The sequence below is a fragment of the Rhea americana genome, unplaced genomic scaffold (genome assembly GCF_003343005.1).
Source record: "Rhea americana isolate MKP2758 unplaced genomic scaffold, rheAme1 scaffold_661, whole genome shotgun sequence".
NCBI lineage: Eukaryota > Metazoa > Chordata > Aves > Rheiformes > Rheidae > Rhea > Rhea americana.
The window spans coordinates 1,810-20,904 of NW_028186825.1; the positions used below are offsets into that span (position 1 = coordinate 1,810).

Here is a 19,095-nt window from a genome sequence, read left to right on the forward strand (position 1 = left end):
GCTGCCTCCGGGGCGGCACGGCCGCGGGGAGGGAGGCGGAGGCGGCCCCRAGGCAGGGGCTCCGCGCGAGGCCGGCAGCCTGCCTCCCGCAGGGACGAGCCACGGCTAAGGGGGCAAGGGGCTGGGGGAGGGAAACGGGACCAATGTCTTTGCATCTGCAATAGAAAGTTTTAAATACGCTCGTTAAAATAATTGCTTAAAAAAAAAAAGAAAAAAAAACGCTTCCCCGGCCCAAACAGGAGGCGCCTGGCTGGGAGTCGCCTGGGCAGAGTCCTCCGTCAGCCCCTGATGCCGCGGTCCTTGAGGGCAGCCAAGATCCTGAGAGGTGAAGGATAAAAACCAGCCTCCCTGGCCAGCTGCTGTCCTCTGCCCTCGGCTCGCGTCCTCTCGTGGCTCCACGGCTTCCCCACCRGCTTCCCTTACTCCAGGCCCAGGATGTAGTTAATGCCCTGCACCAGTCCGATGATAACCGGCTGCCAGGCCACCAGGTAACGCAGCCAGTCCAGCAGCTGCCCGTACATGACGTGAGGCCTTTCCCAGCTGTATGCAAAGGGGTTAAAGACCCACAGGGACAGGCACAGCACGACCACAACCCAAGGAGGAGCCAGCCAAACCTGCCATGCCMCAGGGGTTTTGGGCTGCTGGCAGGCTCAAAGCAGGAAAGGGAGAAGAGGTCATTCCCACTGCAGCTTTGCCTGGGGAAGACAACTCCTGCTGCAAAGAGCAGTCAGGCCTCACCTCAGCTGGACGTCACCAAGAAGGGTCTGGGATGCAGCCACGTGCTCCCACGGGCTGCAGGAGACAGCTCTAACACCTCCTCCTGCCTCAGGGCATACAAGACCTGCCTCCAGGCCGGGGCACTGGAGTGCTATGCACAGATGGCAAACCCCGCTCTGGGCCTTGCAGGTCTCTCACTCTCTGCTTGAAAGTATAAAGACAAAGCGAGGGAAGCGGAGGAACCGCAGCTTGACTCACCCTCTGCCTCAGGGCACGGCGAAGGACAGGGTCAGCAGCACGGGAGAGCACGGGTGCTGCGTCTTCCCAGCCGCTTGTGCCGCTGGCAGGCAGCGGCTGCAGACTCCACACCTCCCTCCCGCGAGGGAAGGCTGCGAAGGGCTACGCAGACATTTCACCTCACGGGCGGGAGCAGCGGTGGCACAAGCCTGACAAGCGTCTCACCTGGGGTGATTCAGGAAGCTGCCAGCAATGCTGGCTACAGCTCGCAGCCTCCCAGTTCCCCAAACGAGCCCACAGCTTCATGCCAAGCAACATGCTCAGCTCAGGACAGATTTTGCAGCACATAAAAGCCTGGGAGCATTGCCCCCTGCTCTGGCCCTGGAGGTGACTTGCCTGAGGGCCAGGGAGTTGGCAGACAAGCCCAGATGAGCAGCCAGCAGTCCCGGATAATGTCCCTGTGTCATGGCCCTGAGCCCTCTCCTGGGGAAAGGGAACTTGTCTATCTACCCATGGTTCCAGTCCACAAGGAGTTGGCTCCCACAAGGAGAAAGGATACGGGTTACTGAACATCCTCTTCAGGTCCACCTTCTCTTTGCAGTATGGACACGTCTGCTTCTTCCCGACAATGCACCAGCCACGGATACAGAACTCGTGAAACCTGGGGACCAACACGTTAAGGGGAATTGCCATGGCATGGAGCAGGGGGAACAGCGAGGAACCCAGGGCTCTCGTCAAGCTTGACAAATCACCCCCATATCTCTGTGCAAAGGGGAGGAAATYGTCCAAGTGTTACAGGGACCGCTGCATTGCACAACCACAGACCTTTCCTAGAAGGCCCCACAACTTCCAGGCACAAAGGAAGGGGCCACGAGCAGGATGCAGCCCTGCAGCGATGGGTGGTTAGAAGATAACAGGGGGCACCGTGGTCAGGGCTATGACCAATTCCCAGAGCACCACTTCCTGCCTGCTGAGACAAGTGGTTCGCTGTGGAACAGATCCTGCACGTACCCTGGCACTCCCACACACGTACCCCAGAGCTGAGTTAGAGCAACGTGTGCAGCCAGTCCTGCGCGTGAGAGGGGCAGAAACAGCAGGGACACCCTGCTCCTTGGTTTGACAGCAAGAGCAGGGAAAAAGCCCACACTGAAGGTCAGCAGCGAAAGGCAGGTGTGAAATGCTGAGATTTCAGGAATGCATGGGAAAGGTTTGTACCGCACAGAGAAAGGGCTGCTCTGCAAACTTGACTGCATATGTTGCACAAGCCTAAGACAAAGGCTCTTTTAGGATGAGCAACAGATTAAAAAAAAAATCACCGCAGTCTCACTTCTAAATGCCAGTTATTCAGTCACAACAGAAGATGCGACAAGGATTTGCTTAATCTCAGCACAACCCACAGCTAGAACCTGGAGAAGCCATAAGAAAACATTMAGCGGCTGTAACTGGAGTCTTGCAGCACAGCTTTGGAGAAGAGCCAAGCCAGTTCCCCCGGTGGGGGACTCTACCACACACCAGGCTGTTGCCAAGTGAAACAGAAACTCCCTTAGGTAATGCCTCCRTGAAACCTCCCTCAAAATCTCCCTCAAATGTCTCATTCAGATCAACAGTTTCATTAGATAAAAAAAATGACAAAGTGCCAGCTGTGGCAAAAACTGAAGCACAGGAAGTTCTGCCTGAACGTGAGGGGGAATTTCTTCCCTGTGAGAGTGACGGGGCACTGGGACGGGTTGTCCAGAGAGGTTGTGGAGTCTCCTTCTCTGGAGATCTTCAAGGCCTGCCTAGATGATCTCCAGGGGTCCCTTCCAACCCTACCCTGTGATTCTGTAACAGGGTTAATGCCACTGGGAGTTGCTCCCTCGGCTGCCCCCGAAGCAGAAGCCTCCAGCCAGCACGCACTTCATAGCCCCCGACCGCATCGCGGACGATGGGGAGCTGCAGGGTGGTTGCAGAGCCAGGGCTGTGAGCCAGCCCTCAGCACTCCTTCGCGCTCCAGGGACTACGGCAGAAGCACTGATTCCTCTAACAACCACAAAACCCACTTGAGTTGCCCGCAGGACACCAGCGTGTCACATGCATGCCCAAGCTCTGAYAGTCTCCACGGTCAAGTGATAAGCGTTTCCAAGTGGTTTATGGTGTTTAAATTTAGGCAAGCTTTGCCAACATGCCCCTTGCTCAGGTTTAGTCTGGAAACCACCTCTTACCAAGCAACGCAAGCAGCACCACAAATAGCAGCACCAAACATCTCATCTCCACCACTGAGTCACAGTCACCCTAGAGCCACCCTCTACTTTGGCTGAGCAAGTTATTGGGATTTCCAATTTCAAAACTGACTAGACCTCAATCAGTTGTCCTGGGAGAGGTCAGAACATTCCCTTGTGCGTGTCTTGCTGCTTCCAGGGCAGTGTCACCGCAGAAGCGACAAGACAAACCTCAGCCCAAACAAGCACTGGTGAGTTCTCCAGCCTGCCCCAAGGGGACCCTGCTCCTGGCTAAGTGACTCTGTCCCAGGTGGGACACTACGAGGGGATACAGTGGGCACACTGAGCCTGCACTGCGATCAGGAGGCAGCTGCTGGGCTGGACCACACCAGCAGCTCCCCAGCCCTGCAGAGAGGCCCAGGGCACACGGTGCAGACGCAGAGGCCACGCTGGCTGCTCCCAGCGCAGGGAGAACAGTTGCCCCTTGTGGTGGCTCAACAGTTGTTTCACTTTCCCAGAAGGAGCTGTTTTGCAACTGGCTGCTGGCACTCACCTCCCTCTCAAGGGCACTGGAAACTCTGTACAGCTGGAATTCCCAGAGGAAGCTGCCAGGCTGCAGCCTGAACCAGGGCAGGGCTGAGCTGAGCATGTGGTGCCAGAGCTCTGGCAGTGCTCGACCAGGGCACCAATCCCCCCAAGGGGCTGTCCTCTACAGGATCCCCTACAGTCTCCCAGAGTAGGCAGCGTGTTCCCCTGATGTTTCCCTTCAGAGACTCCCTGCCAGGACCTGCTCCCCACAGTAGCTCCCTGTTGCTGGGGCTGGGCAGAGGGTAGGTGCAACAGAGGCAGCCCAAGTTGCTCAGCTGGACTTGTGACGGCTCCATTTGGGACAGTTCACGCCTCTGCGTCACACCACTGGAGTCACGAATGGGGGCAAGCACTGGGGATCTGGAGAGGGACAGCAGGAACAAGGCCTAGCTCCACAGCCGGACTGCTTGAGCTGGGGAGCTGGAGAGCCAGGAGTTGTCACCTTGGAAAGCACAGGCAGATAGCAAGGAAGTAGCTTCAGTGACTTGTAGTACAGAAAAAGGCAAAGTCCTAAGTCAGCTATGACACAGCCAAGAATCACTTGCAAGATCAGCAGAACCTCCTAAGTATGAGGACACCCATTTCTTAACCCCAGGTGAGGGCAGGCAGCAGTGTGAGCACRGTATGCAACCAGGCTCCAAGGGCTGTTCTTCACAGCAAGCCCTGGAAGGAAGCCTGCGAGGCACGGCCCTGGCTCCAGAGGAAAAGGATACACGTGATTACAGGAGAGGCGATACGTGTTCTCGATGATCCCCTCTTCGTTGACGTCCACGAAGATCTGCTGGCCGCACACAGCGCAGACGCTGTCGGAGAGGTGCTTCGTGGGCATTCCCGAGGCACTGTAGAACTGAGCGAGGGCAGAGCAGAGGGAGAGCTGGTCACAGCAGGAGGGCATTCGTCTGACACCCGTGTCAACACGGCTAAGCTTTGAGGAGGGCTGGTCAGTGCCTGAGGAGTCCAGCCTCAGCCTTTCTGGCTAGAAACCTTGCTACAGGTCCAGCTGCGGGAAACAACTACAACAGGACACAGAGCTGCTCAGTCGCTTCGCAGCCCTTCACAGCTCCCATCACATCAACCCATCTTTCAGCCCCCGCTCTCCCCGCTTTCCCCACCRTGCCTGGGTGACCACAGCCCATCATCCCCCTATGACCACATCATGCTGTAGTTGTCTCCGGGGGCAAGTCCACCTGGGCCTAGGCAGTAAGGATGAAGGCTGCAGGCAAGAACAGGACAAACTCCAGGTCTCGGGTTTTACACAAGGCAGCAGCCCTGGGCTCCAGATTGAGCATGGCCTGCCTGGACTCCTCCAGCTGTTTCGATGGAAGCGTGCTACATGACAACACGCCAGCTTGGTGGGACAGCATCCAGGACGGATTAGTGGCAAGGCAAGCTCAGTGCAACCGCAGCGAGTTCAGAAAGAAACAAACAGCTGAAAGTCAGTAACCAAGGGGCCAGATTAAAGCAGAATCCACAGTGGAGAAAGGGGAAGCAAGCAGAGCTACTCAGGCTGGTGGGAAACACAAAGAGATGTCAACAGGGGCAAAAGAAGAGATGCAAAGAAGAGATGTCAGCAGGGGCAGGCATGCTCAAGCCACTGGGAAAGTTAGGATAAGAACTGAGACGGCATTTCAAGCCAGGCTGGCTAAAGGTCAAYCTAAAGAAGGTATGGAATGATTGGTTCCCCCAAGACCGGGACAGGGCGCTGGGACACAGCACGAGCCTTTGATCCAACCACTCCCTGCGGCACAGCCAGTCTCTAAAGCACAAATGGCCAAAGGCTGAACCACACAGCAGCTGTTCTCTCCTCGGAAGAGGCCTTTTCCAAGCCTCTCTGTAGCCACTCGCTGTTCAGCGCTGGCCTGATGCAGACCACAGGAGGGTGCAAGCACACAACCAGGACACCGCAAGTGCAAGTTGGGGAGAGACAAGCTGGCCCCACACACTCCAAGGATGGCTACCAGCCTCAGGCCGCACGTCGTGCGCGCCTCGGATACTGCAGCTCTGGCTGTCAGGTGGAGAAGCTGGTCTCCCTCAGAGAGCCGTCACAAACTTCACTCCAAACGTCCAAGGCAGAGCTGCAGTGCCAGCTAGTGGAAGGATCTGCAAAGCAGCCTGGCAAGCCAACCACCACGCTGGGGAGCCAAGCTCAGAACCAGCYGCAACAGAGCAGCAGCTGCTAACACGCAGACCCCATTCACCCAATCAAGCCAACCTTGTCCACCYCAGCCAACCACTCCAGGGATGACTGAGCTTCCCCAAGCCTCTGCACGGCCCCACGGCCCCCGCRGCTGCCCAGCATGGACAGCAGGCTCAGGCCTCAAGGGCTGGGCAGGCTAATGCCAGGGAGGCCTAYGCCAACACGAATGCAGCTTTCTCTCACTCCAAAGCACTTAACACACTACAGCTTGGGTCTGGCAAGGTGCTGCCACCAGCTGTACTAACACACCCGCCAAGAAAGGCCCTTCCTAAACCCCACCACAGTGCATGAGGAACTGCAAAGTCCACTCTGGAAGTATTTCTTCTCAGGACTGACAGGGTGAAAAGTGAAGTTGACGACTCARAGAGGAAAGCAAGGCTGAAAGGGTGCTGTTCAATTGCAGGGCTGTGGCACCCAATTACCCCTCCCGCTCCACAGCRGCTGATACATGTCCAGTGCCTCAGTTACCCTGAGAACAAGCAGAACTCGGGGACCTGCAGCTGTGGGGAAGCTGAAACAACAAATTCAGAATAACGCCCACATCCCCATCTCGCTGTCTGGGGAGACGGATGCAAATGTAAATGTCCTCTTCCAGGACAACTCAGCAGTGAGCCCCAGCAGTAAAACCCGACGTGGCTGAAGGGGAAGACGCTGACCAAGCTGTCTCAATCGAGGCTGTCCTTACTGCCCCACCTGACGCAGCACTGCACAAGGCTCTGCTGGAGAAGGAAGGGCTTCAGGGCACACCTGGGCAGCCACAGGTCTGCCCATTGTCACTCGTCTTCATGAGGGGAAATTCAAGGTCTGTAAGGAAAAGGCGTCTGGCTGAGTGCTTACAGTAGAAGTCACTGCCTGCAACAGTCCTCGGGGCTGGCATGGGGCCCTACCAGGAGCACAAGCTGGCCTCACTGAAGCTGGGTCATAGGGCCAGAAGATTCCCCACATGTACAGCACACCCCAGGGCATCCTCCCAAGYGGAGGACTCACTCTGGAGAGAGATGATCAGGACAGATGGGTATTGCCAGCTCACGTACCCTACAGAGCACCACCAGCAGAGCCCCAACCAAGAGGGGCWACCTGCCAGGCAGGACATCCACGGAGCAGCAGCAGAGGCCTTGGAGAAGGGGAGGAGGGAAGGAAGAGATGCAGACAAAATCTTGAAGGCCCTAAAGAACTGCTGTAGAGGAGGGAGACTATCAACTCCACAGGAGTCCTTGGTAACCTTTTTTTAAGGCATTAGGTGAGCAGGCTATAGGTTTTCAGACACTGCTAAAGGCACGCAGGAATACACCCTCTTGTAGCTACAGACAGAGTTAACATACGAGCAACATGATCCAAGAAATGCGAACGCTCTTCAGCACTGGAGGTTTTAAAGGCACAGCTAGGCAAATGTTTGTCTGGACTTTAGAGGGGCTGAAAAGATCCTTCCATTCCTCATTTCTTGTGCTTCTGAAGATGAAGGGCCAACCACAAAACCTTTGCTCTTAAAAAGAGGGCTCAGTAACTAGAGTAACTCTTATGTCAACCCAGGGAGAGCATAGTAAGAAAGGCAATGGCCTTAGTGAGCCCATCCCAGAGGGAAGTTTGATGCACTTCTCCATTTGGGAAGAGGCAAAAGCTACTGCTGCAACAGACATTTCAAGTCCCCTATTAMCAGGACAGGACCTTGACCAGGAATCCAGGGCAGCATTAACTCACCCCAATAGTTGAGGCCATGTAATCTGCACACATCTCCGCAAAGTCCCGCTCTAGGACCCCATAGTAAAGACCATAGAAGAGGAGGGAGATGCCAAAGTCCATCGCATCTTCCGGTTTGATTCTGCAACAGAAGAGTCCAAACAGTATCAGCTGCTTTCTTTTTGCAGGCTGTAGAGGTGCAAAGTTAGTGTGCTGGAATAGCCCAACAGATGCTGCAGCTCAGCAGCAATTCCACTGCAAGAGCAGTTCACCCAAGCAGCAAACACGTGTCACTATGAAGCATCCCCCTGCAGAGGTCTTTACGTGCCTGCCCGATATAATCCCAGTCTCTGCTTCTGGGATGCTTCAACTGCTCAGTTATCATCAAGTAGCTTTTGAATGGAGAAGTGAGTGTTATACCATAACTGTCTAACACTTGTTGCCCATCTTCCTCATCAGCCTCTGAAATGAGTAGCTGCAAGATTTCCTCAACTCTGTTTTACACCAAATCTACTCTCAGTAACATCTCAGCAGCCCCCTGGCAACATCTCTGTGCCTCTGCAGGCAGCTGACACATCTGCTAATCCCTCTAGAGACGGAAGGAACTTCTTTGAATGGGAAGATGGCTTGGGATCAGGTGCTCTTCTATCACATCTGGGCTGCTTGCTTTTTGCAGGCACCTGCAGATACCTCTTCTTCGGGGCAGCAAAGAAAATCCCACTGCTGCCTCGATTCCCCAGGCTGGACACACCAGAGGAATAGAGCCAGCAGGAGTTGCCAGCACACCTGCTGGAAGCAGGGCTCTCAAGGAGAGGAGCAACCCCAGCTACCTTGACCAGTTCACGTACTAGCATCTCACTTGTGATCCTGAATGCAGGGAGAAGACACCCTGAAAGTCTCTTTGGTCTCCTGCCCTGGGAGTCAGACCTGAAAGATTCGCTCACCTGAATAATAAGTTAAGACCAAAAAGTGTAAACATCACAGCCATGTACCCAACGATTCCAGTGGCGTAGCTGATTTTGTATATTAGTAGAAACCATTTGTAAACCAGCCTGGAAAGAATTAAAACGAGAATTAAACTGCTTTGTTTTTCCAGAATGAAGGTGCATCAAGAACCTAAAGGTTACGTTTTAAAATTAGACGGTGTTGTTTACAAACACTGCAACTACACATACACATGGAAAACAGGTTTAAAAGTGTAATTCAAACTACAKAACCCTGTTGCTCTGGGCAGCTCAGAGTTGTGACCTTCAGACTAGGAGCCCCAGAATCTCCAAAGGCCGTCAGCAAGAATGCTTCACACCAGGAATGCYTTCTGTGAGGTTATCAGTCCCATTCAAGCCTCCTGAGTACCCAACTTTCCACTAGGTGCTCAGATACATTTTCAGGCAGCTGACTGTCAGGAGCTAGTTAGTTCTTCACACAGACAGGTTCTAACAGATTAGGCTGATGTGGGCAGCATGGAAAATCCTCTTAAGGTGCACTACTGCTGAAATAAGTGCTGCACTTCCTTTCAGTGGCTACCCTCAGGCTGAAGAGGTTTCCCAGAAATGTTTGCACTAACCTGGGTGTTGTCTGTACCAGAGGTTTTCGAGTTGCCCTRAAGGTGACAAAAGCTGTGACAGCGGAGAACAGCACCCAGATTACCAAGAACCGCCACCAGTTCAGCTTTATTGTGAAATACAGAGGCACCACCCACATCTGGAAGAGGGTCACCATCTGCAAGAACAGAGGAAAGGCATTTTAAGCTGGTTCACTGCTCATCAGGTATCAAAAACACCCTAAAAGTTCTGGCAGCCTTTCCTGACAATATGGAAGGGAAATGCAAGTATGAAACAAGCAGATCAGTGCAGAGAAAGCTTCAGACTTGCCTCTGCCCCATAGCCCGTTCCCAAGACATGTACTGCCATGCAGCTGAGCTTCTATGGTTCTTGTGGAGGGAAAAAGGCAAACCCATAAACAGATTCTGGGTTAAGTTTCATGGAGAATTACAGGCATTGCCTGAAAACATTAACTTTGATGAAGTCAGAGAGGTTTGTTCCACTGGTCCAAGGAAAATAAGGGTCCCTTTCTGGTAACCTGACTCAAAAAGGCAAGTCAGCGGCATCAGAAAGTGGGACAACTACTCAGCAGACAGCGGTGCTTAGAAAGCACCGGCAAGCACAAAAGCAGTGCAGGGACTGTGAAACCTAGGGTCCATTCAACAAATGGCCTCCATCATTTCTGAGGAAGCACTGACAAAACACAGCTTCCACTTGCATTAATACTAAGATAAAAGGCAATATCCACTTGTTCCATTACCTTGTACTAAAGCATTATTTAAAACTGTTATTGACATTACTTATAAAAGGAGCTTAAGAATTCCAGATGCACCCATCCTCATCCTTAGCTAGAATCCCTGTAAGCTGTTGGAAAGACATGGGTGTTTCAACACCAGAAAATAGGAGAATATCATCAACATATTTCTTGTTATCTAAATGACAACACCATTCAGCACTTACATCCAGCCTCACAGACAAACCAGCTGTGTGGGAGACACTTACATTATAGGAGCGAGGGTGTCTCTGTTTCCACTGAACCAACAGGAGCTGTGCAACCACTAACGTGGCAATAAGGATGAGGACCATTTCGGCATGCATAGCCTCGTGGCCACGGTGTTTGGCATGCATCCGTGCATGCTCCACCCTGCAACAATAGGGAAAAGGCAACTGAAGAGCATGCAGGCACAGACCACGTACTGAACAACACGGCAGAGCTGACAAACACCCAACATGGGACAGTTGGGAAGACCACGCTGGAAGACACCATTAAGGAGTGTCATGGATGAGGATGCTGTGTTACAATCCAGAGGAGAAAGAGGAAAAAAAGGCATCTCTGTGTCTTGTTCATATTTAAACCATGGAAGCCAACACAACCATCTAGCCCATTCTAGTGTAAACAGGACAGGTATAAGAGTCTTGCTGACATACAAGCAAGGACCAGCAGAGTGCACCTTTCGCATAACTCACCTGGCAACTCACTGGTGCAACAGCAGCAACTGAGAAGCTATTYGACACCACATGTGCTAACTGAGAACGGCCAATACGAAGCAGGCGAAGCTTCCTTTAGTCCAGTTCCAGAGCCACCGGTACCAMTCTCCCTCTCACCCAGCAAAGGGCATGCACACCACCCCACAGACACTGGCACTCTCTCCTTTGCCAAGAGTACAGCTGGCAAAACTCACAAACCCTAGCAAGTTGTGTTCTCTCTGCTCCAGGCAATCACAGCTCATTCTGCACCCCAAAACAGGTAATTTCCACAGACTGATGCTCATCTAAAGCCTCTGATTTCTTTGCATTTAGCACGTTTTGCCCCAAAACCAAGGCAGAATCAAGACCTCTAACAGACTTAACCCTTGGTCTTAAGCTGACAAGATGATGCAAGTCAAAAGACAAAAAAAAAGAAAAAAAAAAGAAAAAGAAAAAAAGAAAACACGCTAGCTTCTCCAATTCTTAATAATCTTAGAGATTTATAATCTCTATAAATTAATACTGAAAGACCAGTCTTACTGTACTTTTCAGCACATGTCTGACTGACACTGGTTTGTCTAAGAGAAAAGGTGGAATAACTAGTAAGCTGTTTAAAAAAGAGCCTTTTAAGACAGGCTCACACTTCCTACTAACAAGYAGAGCTCTGCCAACTCCATTCTGCACAGCGTGGCCAGCGAATACGGGCTGCGCTACCAGTAGCCCCAGCCAAGAGCAGGAACTGATTTAAGAAGCTCTTTAAGCATAGGCTCACCTTACAGTACAAACTCACCTCCATCTTTCTTCTGGAGACAAGTGCGAAAGATCGACCTAAACAGAAAAAAAGAAACAGTCAGCTGCTGAAGTCTGGGAGCAGCAATATCAGCCTAGCCAACTTTAACATTTAAGTGTCCCCCAAACAGTGAAGATGCTGGTTTATGCCTCACATGATTAAGGTTATACACTGTCTGTTCACTTTAAGTAACACTGATCTGACATCTGGCTCCTTTAATCTCCTAGCGAGCCACCTGATGGGGGCAGATGGCAATGTCAGAGTTAATTGCAAAGCCATTCCTTGAGACTGCGGGGATCACTCTTCACAATGCTTCTGAAATGCAAGGAAAAGTTTAAGAGGGAAAAACTCAGGATACAAAAAGGTTGCTTTGAACAACAAGCCCTGGCTGTGACCCTCAGGACACTATGGCCCAGAGCTGTGACTCAATCCTCCAGGAGGCAGAGGGAGAGTTGCAGAATCCCACATTCCTCCATCAGTGCAGGCACCTTCCCAGCTGTACTCACACATTTTACTGGAGTCAAATCTCCTGCCCACTATCCTGGMCTACATGTAGTGCAGGTATTGTTTAAACCCCACATTCACAACCCAGCCAGGAGGCCCTGGGCACACAAGGGCAATCCAAATACAAGTCAGAAGCAGTACAGAGAGGAGAGTAAACAAAAAAAAAAGAAAAAGAAAAAGAAAAAAGAAAAAGAAAAGAAACACCCAACCCGCTAGTCTGTATGATGGACAGTGATGTCTGCACGCCAGCAGCAAACTACTGCTAGAAGTTTTTCAGAAGGAAGCACAACCAAAGATTTTGAACTAGCTCTGCCGACGTCGCTGGAGGCGTCTCCCAAGGACCATGGGTAGCAACGTTTGTGCCTTAGTGGACAACAGAAGCCTGGCAACACCGGCCAAAGACAGGAGGAGATCAGTGAGGAGAGACGAAGAGCTGACACAATCTCTGCTCAAATGCAAGCTGGAAGTGCAAGGCTGGATGCAAGAGCGTTAATGACACCTTCTGCACGACAGGTTTCGGGGCCAGGAGCGACCCAGCTGGGTGATTTCAAGAGGAAGTCCTCTGAACGCCACCCCGCAGCTCTGCCTCCAGCCTCGCAGCTTGCAAGCAGGCCGCACTCAAACTTCACCTGGGGGCCGAGGAGCAGAGAATCCCGTACGCCCTCCGTGAGCTCCAGCACAAACAACCTCACCACAAAGCATCACATGGAAGAAAACCTTAAGCGTCACGTTTCAAGAAAAAGTCTCATCGTTCTAACTTCATCTCGCTTTTGTTAAGAAGAGAAATACAGTTGAAACCCACAGCAGATCGCCCGGGGTGCAGCCCAGCCACCAGCCAGACACACAATTCGTGAAACACCACCTGGATGAAGACACCACGACGCGCTGCTGAAGTCAGGGAGCCAAGACGGCATTCGTACGGGCTCGTGGCTTTCCCCACCTTGTTCACAGCTTCAGTAGCAGACAGAGCTGGCAAACACTGGCCGACCTACAGGTGACATTTGCCAGCAAACGGCGGAGCCACAAGACGGCTTGCACACCGGTCACACCACGGACTTTGTCATCAGGTTTTGCTACGCGCCCCAGCGACGCGTACACGGGAGGAACGGGGCTCCGCCGCGCTCCTGCCTCAGCCGGCCAGGCAGCCGGTCACAGGTCCAGCGCCAGCCTCCGAGCGCGGCGCAGGCAGGCAGCCCCCGCCGCCCTCCCGGGAGCTGCCGCACCTCGACGGCAACAGCCGCTCGTTAGATCCCCGCGGGCTTTGCGCAAACAGAYATTTTACTGCTCTGCTCCGCTGCCTCGCTTCCGCTGTCGTGCCTAATAACACTCTGGGGCGAGGAGGAAGGGGAATGCAGACGTGTCTGCGTGCTGTTAAACACCTGCAGTGCTACACCCTAGAGGAACAGCTGCAAGAAATCTAGTCCCTAAGGCCTTTAAGGGGTACTTCAGTACTTAAACAGAGGCAAAGTATAGATGTATGAAAATTTCTATTTGAGCTTTCTGGCTTGCATAAGCAGCTGCACGTAGGTGGTGATGATCTGACACTGGCTCGGAAAAGTGCACTCATATTACCCAAACTCCCGACGCTACTCTGCTCCCCAAGCATCCACTCCAAAAATTAGTCAGTTAAGTCGCTATTTTTCCTTAAAACAGTCATCTCTGCAATTTTTTAAGTTAGAACAACTGTCTGATAAGTAGTCAAAAAAAAATTAAAAGCAACAAATTATTTCTCAAGTTACAAGCAGGAAAATCATGAGATGACTGYTGTCAGCCCCGCTCAGCTCTGGTTTTGGTTTAGCATATACAAGCAGGTTACCAACGGTCTCCTGCAAACTCTGGGGTCCCTTCACCACCCAGAGGAGCTCCCACTCCCACAGACGGACCCCCAGGCTCCCCTCGTGCTCCAAGCCCGTCCTAGCTGGACTAGGGCACTTTGCAAGGAAAGACCCCCTCACCTTTAGCCCACACCACACACACAGGTCTAAGCAGCTAAAATCCTGTCTCTAGCCTCAATTTCTGGTGGAACAGTCCCAAACCTCCTCTCCTGTGGGGGTGCGGAGAAGGAAGGAGTGGAAAACAGAGGCGTAAGACGGCATACCGCAGAGATGGAAAAAAAGGACCTGACAAGCACAAGATCAAGTGTATCTCTCCCAGATTTCCAGCACCCATAGGGTTAACACCTAGAAGATGGTTTTGCAGTGGTTTTAGGGTTTCTTTATCTTAAAGCACATGCACAAGACTTAAGTGTGTCAAACTTCACTGTACAGCACTATTGCTTCTTTATACAAAATATTGCAGCTTATAYGTGTTGCAAAACTCTTACGTGGCAGTCCGTATCCGAGCAGTACGAGGCTGCTTCCCAGAGAAGCATATGCCTGATAACCYGGCGGTGGCACACACACACTTCTACAAATTTTCACTTGCAGGTACATAAAGTGGCTTCCTGGCACTGCTGCTTTGTTCCATACACCCTTTTAGAGTAAAACAGCACCCAGTCTCGTTTTCCCAATTTTTTGGAACATTTCTCACACTCTTGCCATCAGCACCATCCCCAAACCTACAAGTTCTTCCAGCAAATGATTTAAAGCCTGCTCAGCCCAAAATGTTAAAGAATCTGCCATTGCATTTCACAAAAAGAGAGGATTTTATACTTAGTTGTGCCTCAACATCCAATGCAATAAAACACACCTAGTGAGCAAGTGTGTAAGACAGGAATTACTATTTTTAATTACAAGCTATGAACTTCACTAAATCCCCTAGAGCTCAAAGTTCCTGAAATAACATTATTCAAGTGAGGGAGGGTAGAGGGGAAATTGGACAGAAATTAAGCGATCTGATCACTACCAGACAAAGACTGGGCAGAATTGAGAGACTCGAGCTCTGTGGTATGATATAACCAATTCTTTTAACTCCTAAGGAACRGAGGCAACAGGACCTTCCTAAATTAACACCTCCCGGAAATGCACCCTCTCTTACCAGAGAGATCTAGTTTTGAGTCTAAAAGTTTCCAGTGGTGGTGAGCCTGCAAGAGACGGTTCCAAGAAGTATCTGCTCTCACTGTTAAGTTTTCACCCTATTTCTTGCTTTTCTCGACATCCAGTCTTTGGACCTGTTGTGTCCTTGTCAGCCAGGCTGAAGGGCCTCTGTTCTTAACTTATGGTCACCCCATCAGAGAGGAGAGGGGCTGGACAAGAACCATGAGGATAGCTGCAGTGTTTGAAAACGTGCTCTACAGAGTCTTGGCAGCAACACAGTCCCTCTCCAGCCTCCTCGAGTTGGTAATATCAGGACAGTGGCAGCTATGTGCAGCTAACTAGGGCTCTTAGAGGACAGAATATATCATTCATAATTATGTCTTTTTAAGAAGTTTTTTCTGMTTCCTCCATAACTCACAAACTGCTCAAAAAAAAATTGGGTAATAACTGGAATAAACTGAGGTCATCTGTAACTAAAATCTAACTCTCTTAAATATGGCATCACAGTCTTCGTAAGCAATTCAAGCCATTCATAAGTTTTCAGCAGTGGCTAATTCCTCAGAGTTATAAAAGTGACATATTCAATCACTGAGATGTTTGAGAGAATTATCTCCCTCCAGGAAAACTCAAAGGCTGCAATGACTTAAGGCCAGTAACCGCCTGTTTTCTATAATCCAGTAGTAGCAAAATATGACCATCTTAAAGCATGTGTACTAAGTGTCCTGGCGTGAGCCAGTTATAATCTCCTTATGCTACTAAATCTGAGAGGGAGGTAAGAAGAATTTATCTCCAGGACAGGGTAAAAGAAGCTGCTGACTTCTGTACCCAGCTACAGATCTTCCTCTACAGCACGCTCTACATGAGTCTGCAGTACTCTGGCTATCAGCTGCACCGGTATCCAGCGCCTGCTGCGAACAGCATCTCGCAGCAGAGCAAGAGATGAGGATTCAGAATGCCTGGGACATATCCTCATCTTACCCACAGACTCAACCTATTTCTAAGTAATCCACTTGTAACGACCTGAAATGATAACTGGAAGCCTAAATCCCAGGAGTACTGAGAGTCCAGCAGCTCCCCTGAGGTTGGCTTTGARGAGTGAGGGCCATTAGTGAGAGTTTGAAGAAGTCCCAGAATCTCAATTCCTCGCTACTTCCTTTCATAAAACATAGAAAAGTAGTAACAACTGATGGGAAATAGAAAGGCTCAGACTGATGAAATGCATTGCTATTAGAATGAAGCCCCTGGCAAAATCATTAACTACGAGCAGACAAAGTTGAAGCCATACTAAGCCAACACGTGTCACTTATCCCATGCTGCACCAAATAAAACATGTAACTGTTTTCAGATCTCTAACGTACGTAGCACCACCACYAACGTCTTGTTAGCCGTATGACTCATCCCAGAGAACAGCCAACATATTAGGAAGACGCACGCACATAGCTTKTATGAACTGCCTCACCTCTAGCATGAAACACAGCAGCAAGTACGTTAAATTCTTTGCTGTTCTACTTCTACACACAGAGAAGGGGGGGAGTTTTGATCAAGAATATTAAWTTTGGGAAAAAAGCAAAAAAGTAACAGATGTCCCAACATCTGCATGCAGTTTGCATTACAACCGCACTGTAAATGCCTTTGCAAGATGATGGGATAAGCATTGYACTGCTGCTAAATTAAAAACTGTTTYTCAGTACTCCAAGCCCATCACCTACCACYGATCACCCCCAGCCGTTTAGAAACYGAATAGACACAGATTTTGCAGAACAAGGGCAAAGGCATAACCACTGTTCTTTGCACACCTTATCAGCTGTTTGCATACTGCTGGTGCCTTTCACAGAAGCCAACRACTTCTTGCTGTTGATCTATCAGTCCCTCTCAATTATCTCTAAAAAGGGCTTTCCTGCCTGGCTGAACAACAGGAATTTCACTCACAATGGYCATAGACTAGTCAGATCTCTGTTTTTCAGAGAAGACATTTTCCCACCTGCAGCTGACACTGAATGCAACTTTATGAGAGAATCAGGTACCATCTCACTAGTTTGCTTTAAGTTACAGAACTTTGCTTAGCAAGATGGAAGAGATTCATGCTAAGGACATTAAGCTCACATTTTTAGAGAAAAGTAAGTAATAATAACCTGATAACACAAGCTAAGACACTAGATATCTGTCCCATACAGCTCTCAAGAAGCCTGGCTCCAGCAGCCACAAGTACAGTGTCATGTCCTCCAAAACATATCACCTTTACCGTATCAGCTTGGAACTTCTTTGAATTCTAACTTCAAARCATACAAGCTTAAAAAGTCCAAACCTGGCACTCAGAGCAGATTAACAAGAAGGCATTCACAATCACCTGGCCTTCAAGATCCTGCTGGTTTACCTCCTTCTTACAATTCGGCTTGCTGCCCACCATGCCTGCCCTTTTTCTGCAACTTATCTTAAAAAGAACAACTCCTAAAGAGACATATGAAAAGCAGTTTCTCTTAGCTTTGCTACATCCTTGCGCTCAAGCCACCCCTCTGCTTTTCAGATCGCACACAAGCCTCCTCCAGGTTCTCTCAGCAATGGGCGCGCTCTCACGACGCAGCTCTAGTGCTTCAGGCACACGGATGCTGCCTGTCCGGTAAATCCCACAAGGCAGAAACAAAACGCCTAACACACAGAGCACTGTGAGCAAGTGCGGGACTCTGGCTGGAGAAAGGACATCTCTGGCCTAAAACGTCACCAGCGAATACCTTGAATACAACACGAAACAAGAGCAAGAGGGACTGRTCCACGTTTTAAAACACCAAGTCACTTAACTTGAGGCTAGATTCTCAATCACCCTACTATACCTGCTTTTCAAACGTCCATCAGCCRTTCTGTGAGGTTGCAGCACATACTGTGCAGACAGGATCTAGAAGCTGCTATTATGCTTTAGGCAAACAGTTTCACATCGTTTGGCCACACACAAAGAAAATTGCAAACAGTTTGCAAACACTACAACTTGACCCTGCCTCTAACTTCACACAAAAATTCTTCAGTGCTAAAACTACCAGTTTGAGAAAAGCCATGAGAYCCAGACTGCACCATCTGCCCCTGTTGTCCTCTCCACGCCCGTGCCCGCACAACGCGGGCAGCACCGCCAGACACACACACAAAGCACAGAGCCCTCTCTCTGTGCACAAATARCCCTGCGGCCTAAACCAGCACAGTTATTTTAGCAAACAATGCGGGCTCCAGGCTGTGCAAGACGCCAACTAGCACAAAGTTCTTATCTGCTTATCTGCTCCACAAGCAGAAACAAAGGCTCAGGAGCACAAGGAGCAAAAGCAGGTGATGGCGAGAAGCCGCGCTAAAGCCTGGGACAGCGGTACCTACACAGCGCCGCAACACGATGGCACACAACACACGGCAGCTCAGCGCGCCGTGTCCCAGCTCCAGCGAGCCCCTGCTCCCGACTACTTCCCTAGCGGGTTTGCATTCCCAGCTTTGTGCTTCCTGTTCTTGTTCTTGAGGACGAGAACCTGCGAACGCCAGCACGGGAGCAGCTGGACCTTCGTTGAACCCCTTTATCCAACAGTTAGGGCCACCAGGTACCTTGCCGTGGAAGGCTGCAAGCGCGGCACGGCGCCCACACCGTACCAGACGGTTACTCCCAGCAGTAAATACTACCAGCGCGGCTGGCGCCGGACGGCAGCTCGAGCGCTCTCACGTACCGTCGCGTTCTCCTAAACGCTAACGCCACCCCGGTCCTGTCGGCCCACGCAGCTGCTCTAGCACCGAGCGTTACCGTCCCGAATCAACTCGCAGCAGAGACGGCGCCACGGATACCGAAGAGCTAGAGCGACCGTAACCCCGGCCTGAGCGCTTGCTCCTAGGACCCCGCTTCAGCTGGGCAAACTGCAGGGGCCCGGCCCTCGAGAGAGGCTCCTCGGCCGCTGCCCAGCAYGCGACGCCCCCCGGCAGGGCTCCTGCCGAGGACCTCCGCGCGCAGCCGCCCCCGCGCCCAGCGCCCCAGGTGCTCCTTCGCGCAGCCCAGGCTGCTCTGAACGGCTCCTCCGCGGCCGCCCTCCTTCCCTGCAGGCTCCTGGGACCTGCTCTCGGCCCCCTCCGAGCAATCTGCCCGCTCACACGGCACGCGCCCGCCCCTAGGCCCCCCAGCCCGGGGCCACGCACCCCATAGAGCTGTCCTCACCGCTCCTCGCAGAAACTGCCAACGGCCCCTAAC

The 19,095-nt window shown here is 51.4% G+C and overlaps 2 protein-coding genes across 2 annotated transcripts in view; one reads left to right on the forward strand and one right to left on the reverse strand.

Annotated features, from left to right (window-relative positions):
• Positions 1–317: 317 nt before the first annotated feature.
• RNF121 (ring finger protein 121) lies at positions 318–11,619 on the reverse strand. Its single transcript, XM_085320879.1, has 9 exons — positions 11,567–11,619; positions 11,413–11,450; positions 10,158–10,299; positions 9,179–9,333; positions 8,559–8,666; positions 7,636–7,756; positions 4,454–4,587; positions 1,514–1,615; positions 318–540 (listed from the first exon to the last, which is right to left on the reverse strand). Exons 3-9 carry the CDS (start codon positions 10,281–10,283, stop codon positions 420–422), a joined length of 867 nt encoding a protein of 288 aa, XP_085177005.1. The 5' UTR covers positions 10,284–10,299; positions 11,413–11,450; positions 11,567–11,619; the 3' UTR covers positions 318–419.
• Positions 11,620–15,113: 3,494 nt separating this feature from the next.
• The window catches only part of LOC146586680 (short transient receptor potential channel 2-like), a 12,349-nt gene continuing 8,367 nt past the window's right edge, over positions 15,114–19,095 (forward strand). The window contains exons 1-2 of the mRNA XM_085320883.1: positions 15,114–15,194; positions 15,721–15,785. Coding sequence (XP_085177009.1) covers positions 15,114–15,194; positions 15,721–15,785 — 146 coding nt within the window. The remainder of the gene's footprint in view (positions 15,195–15,720; positions 15,786–19,095) is intronic.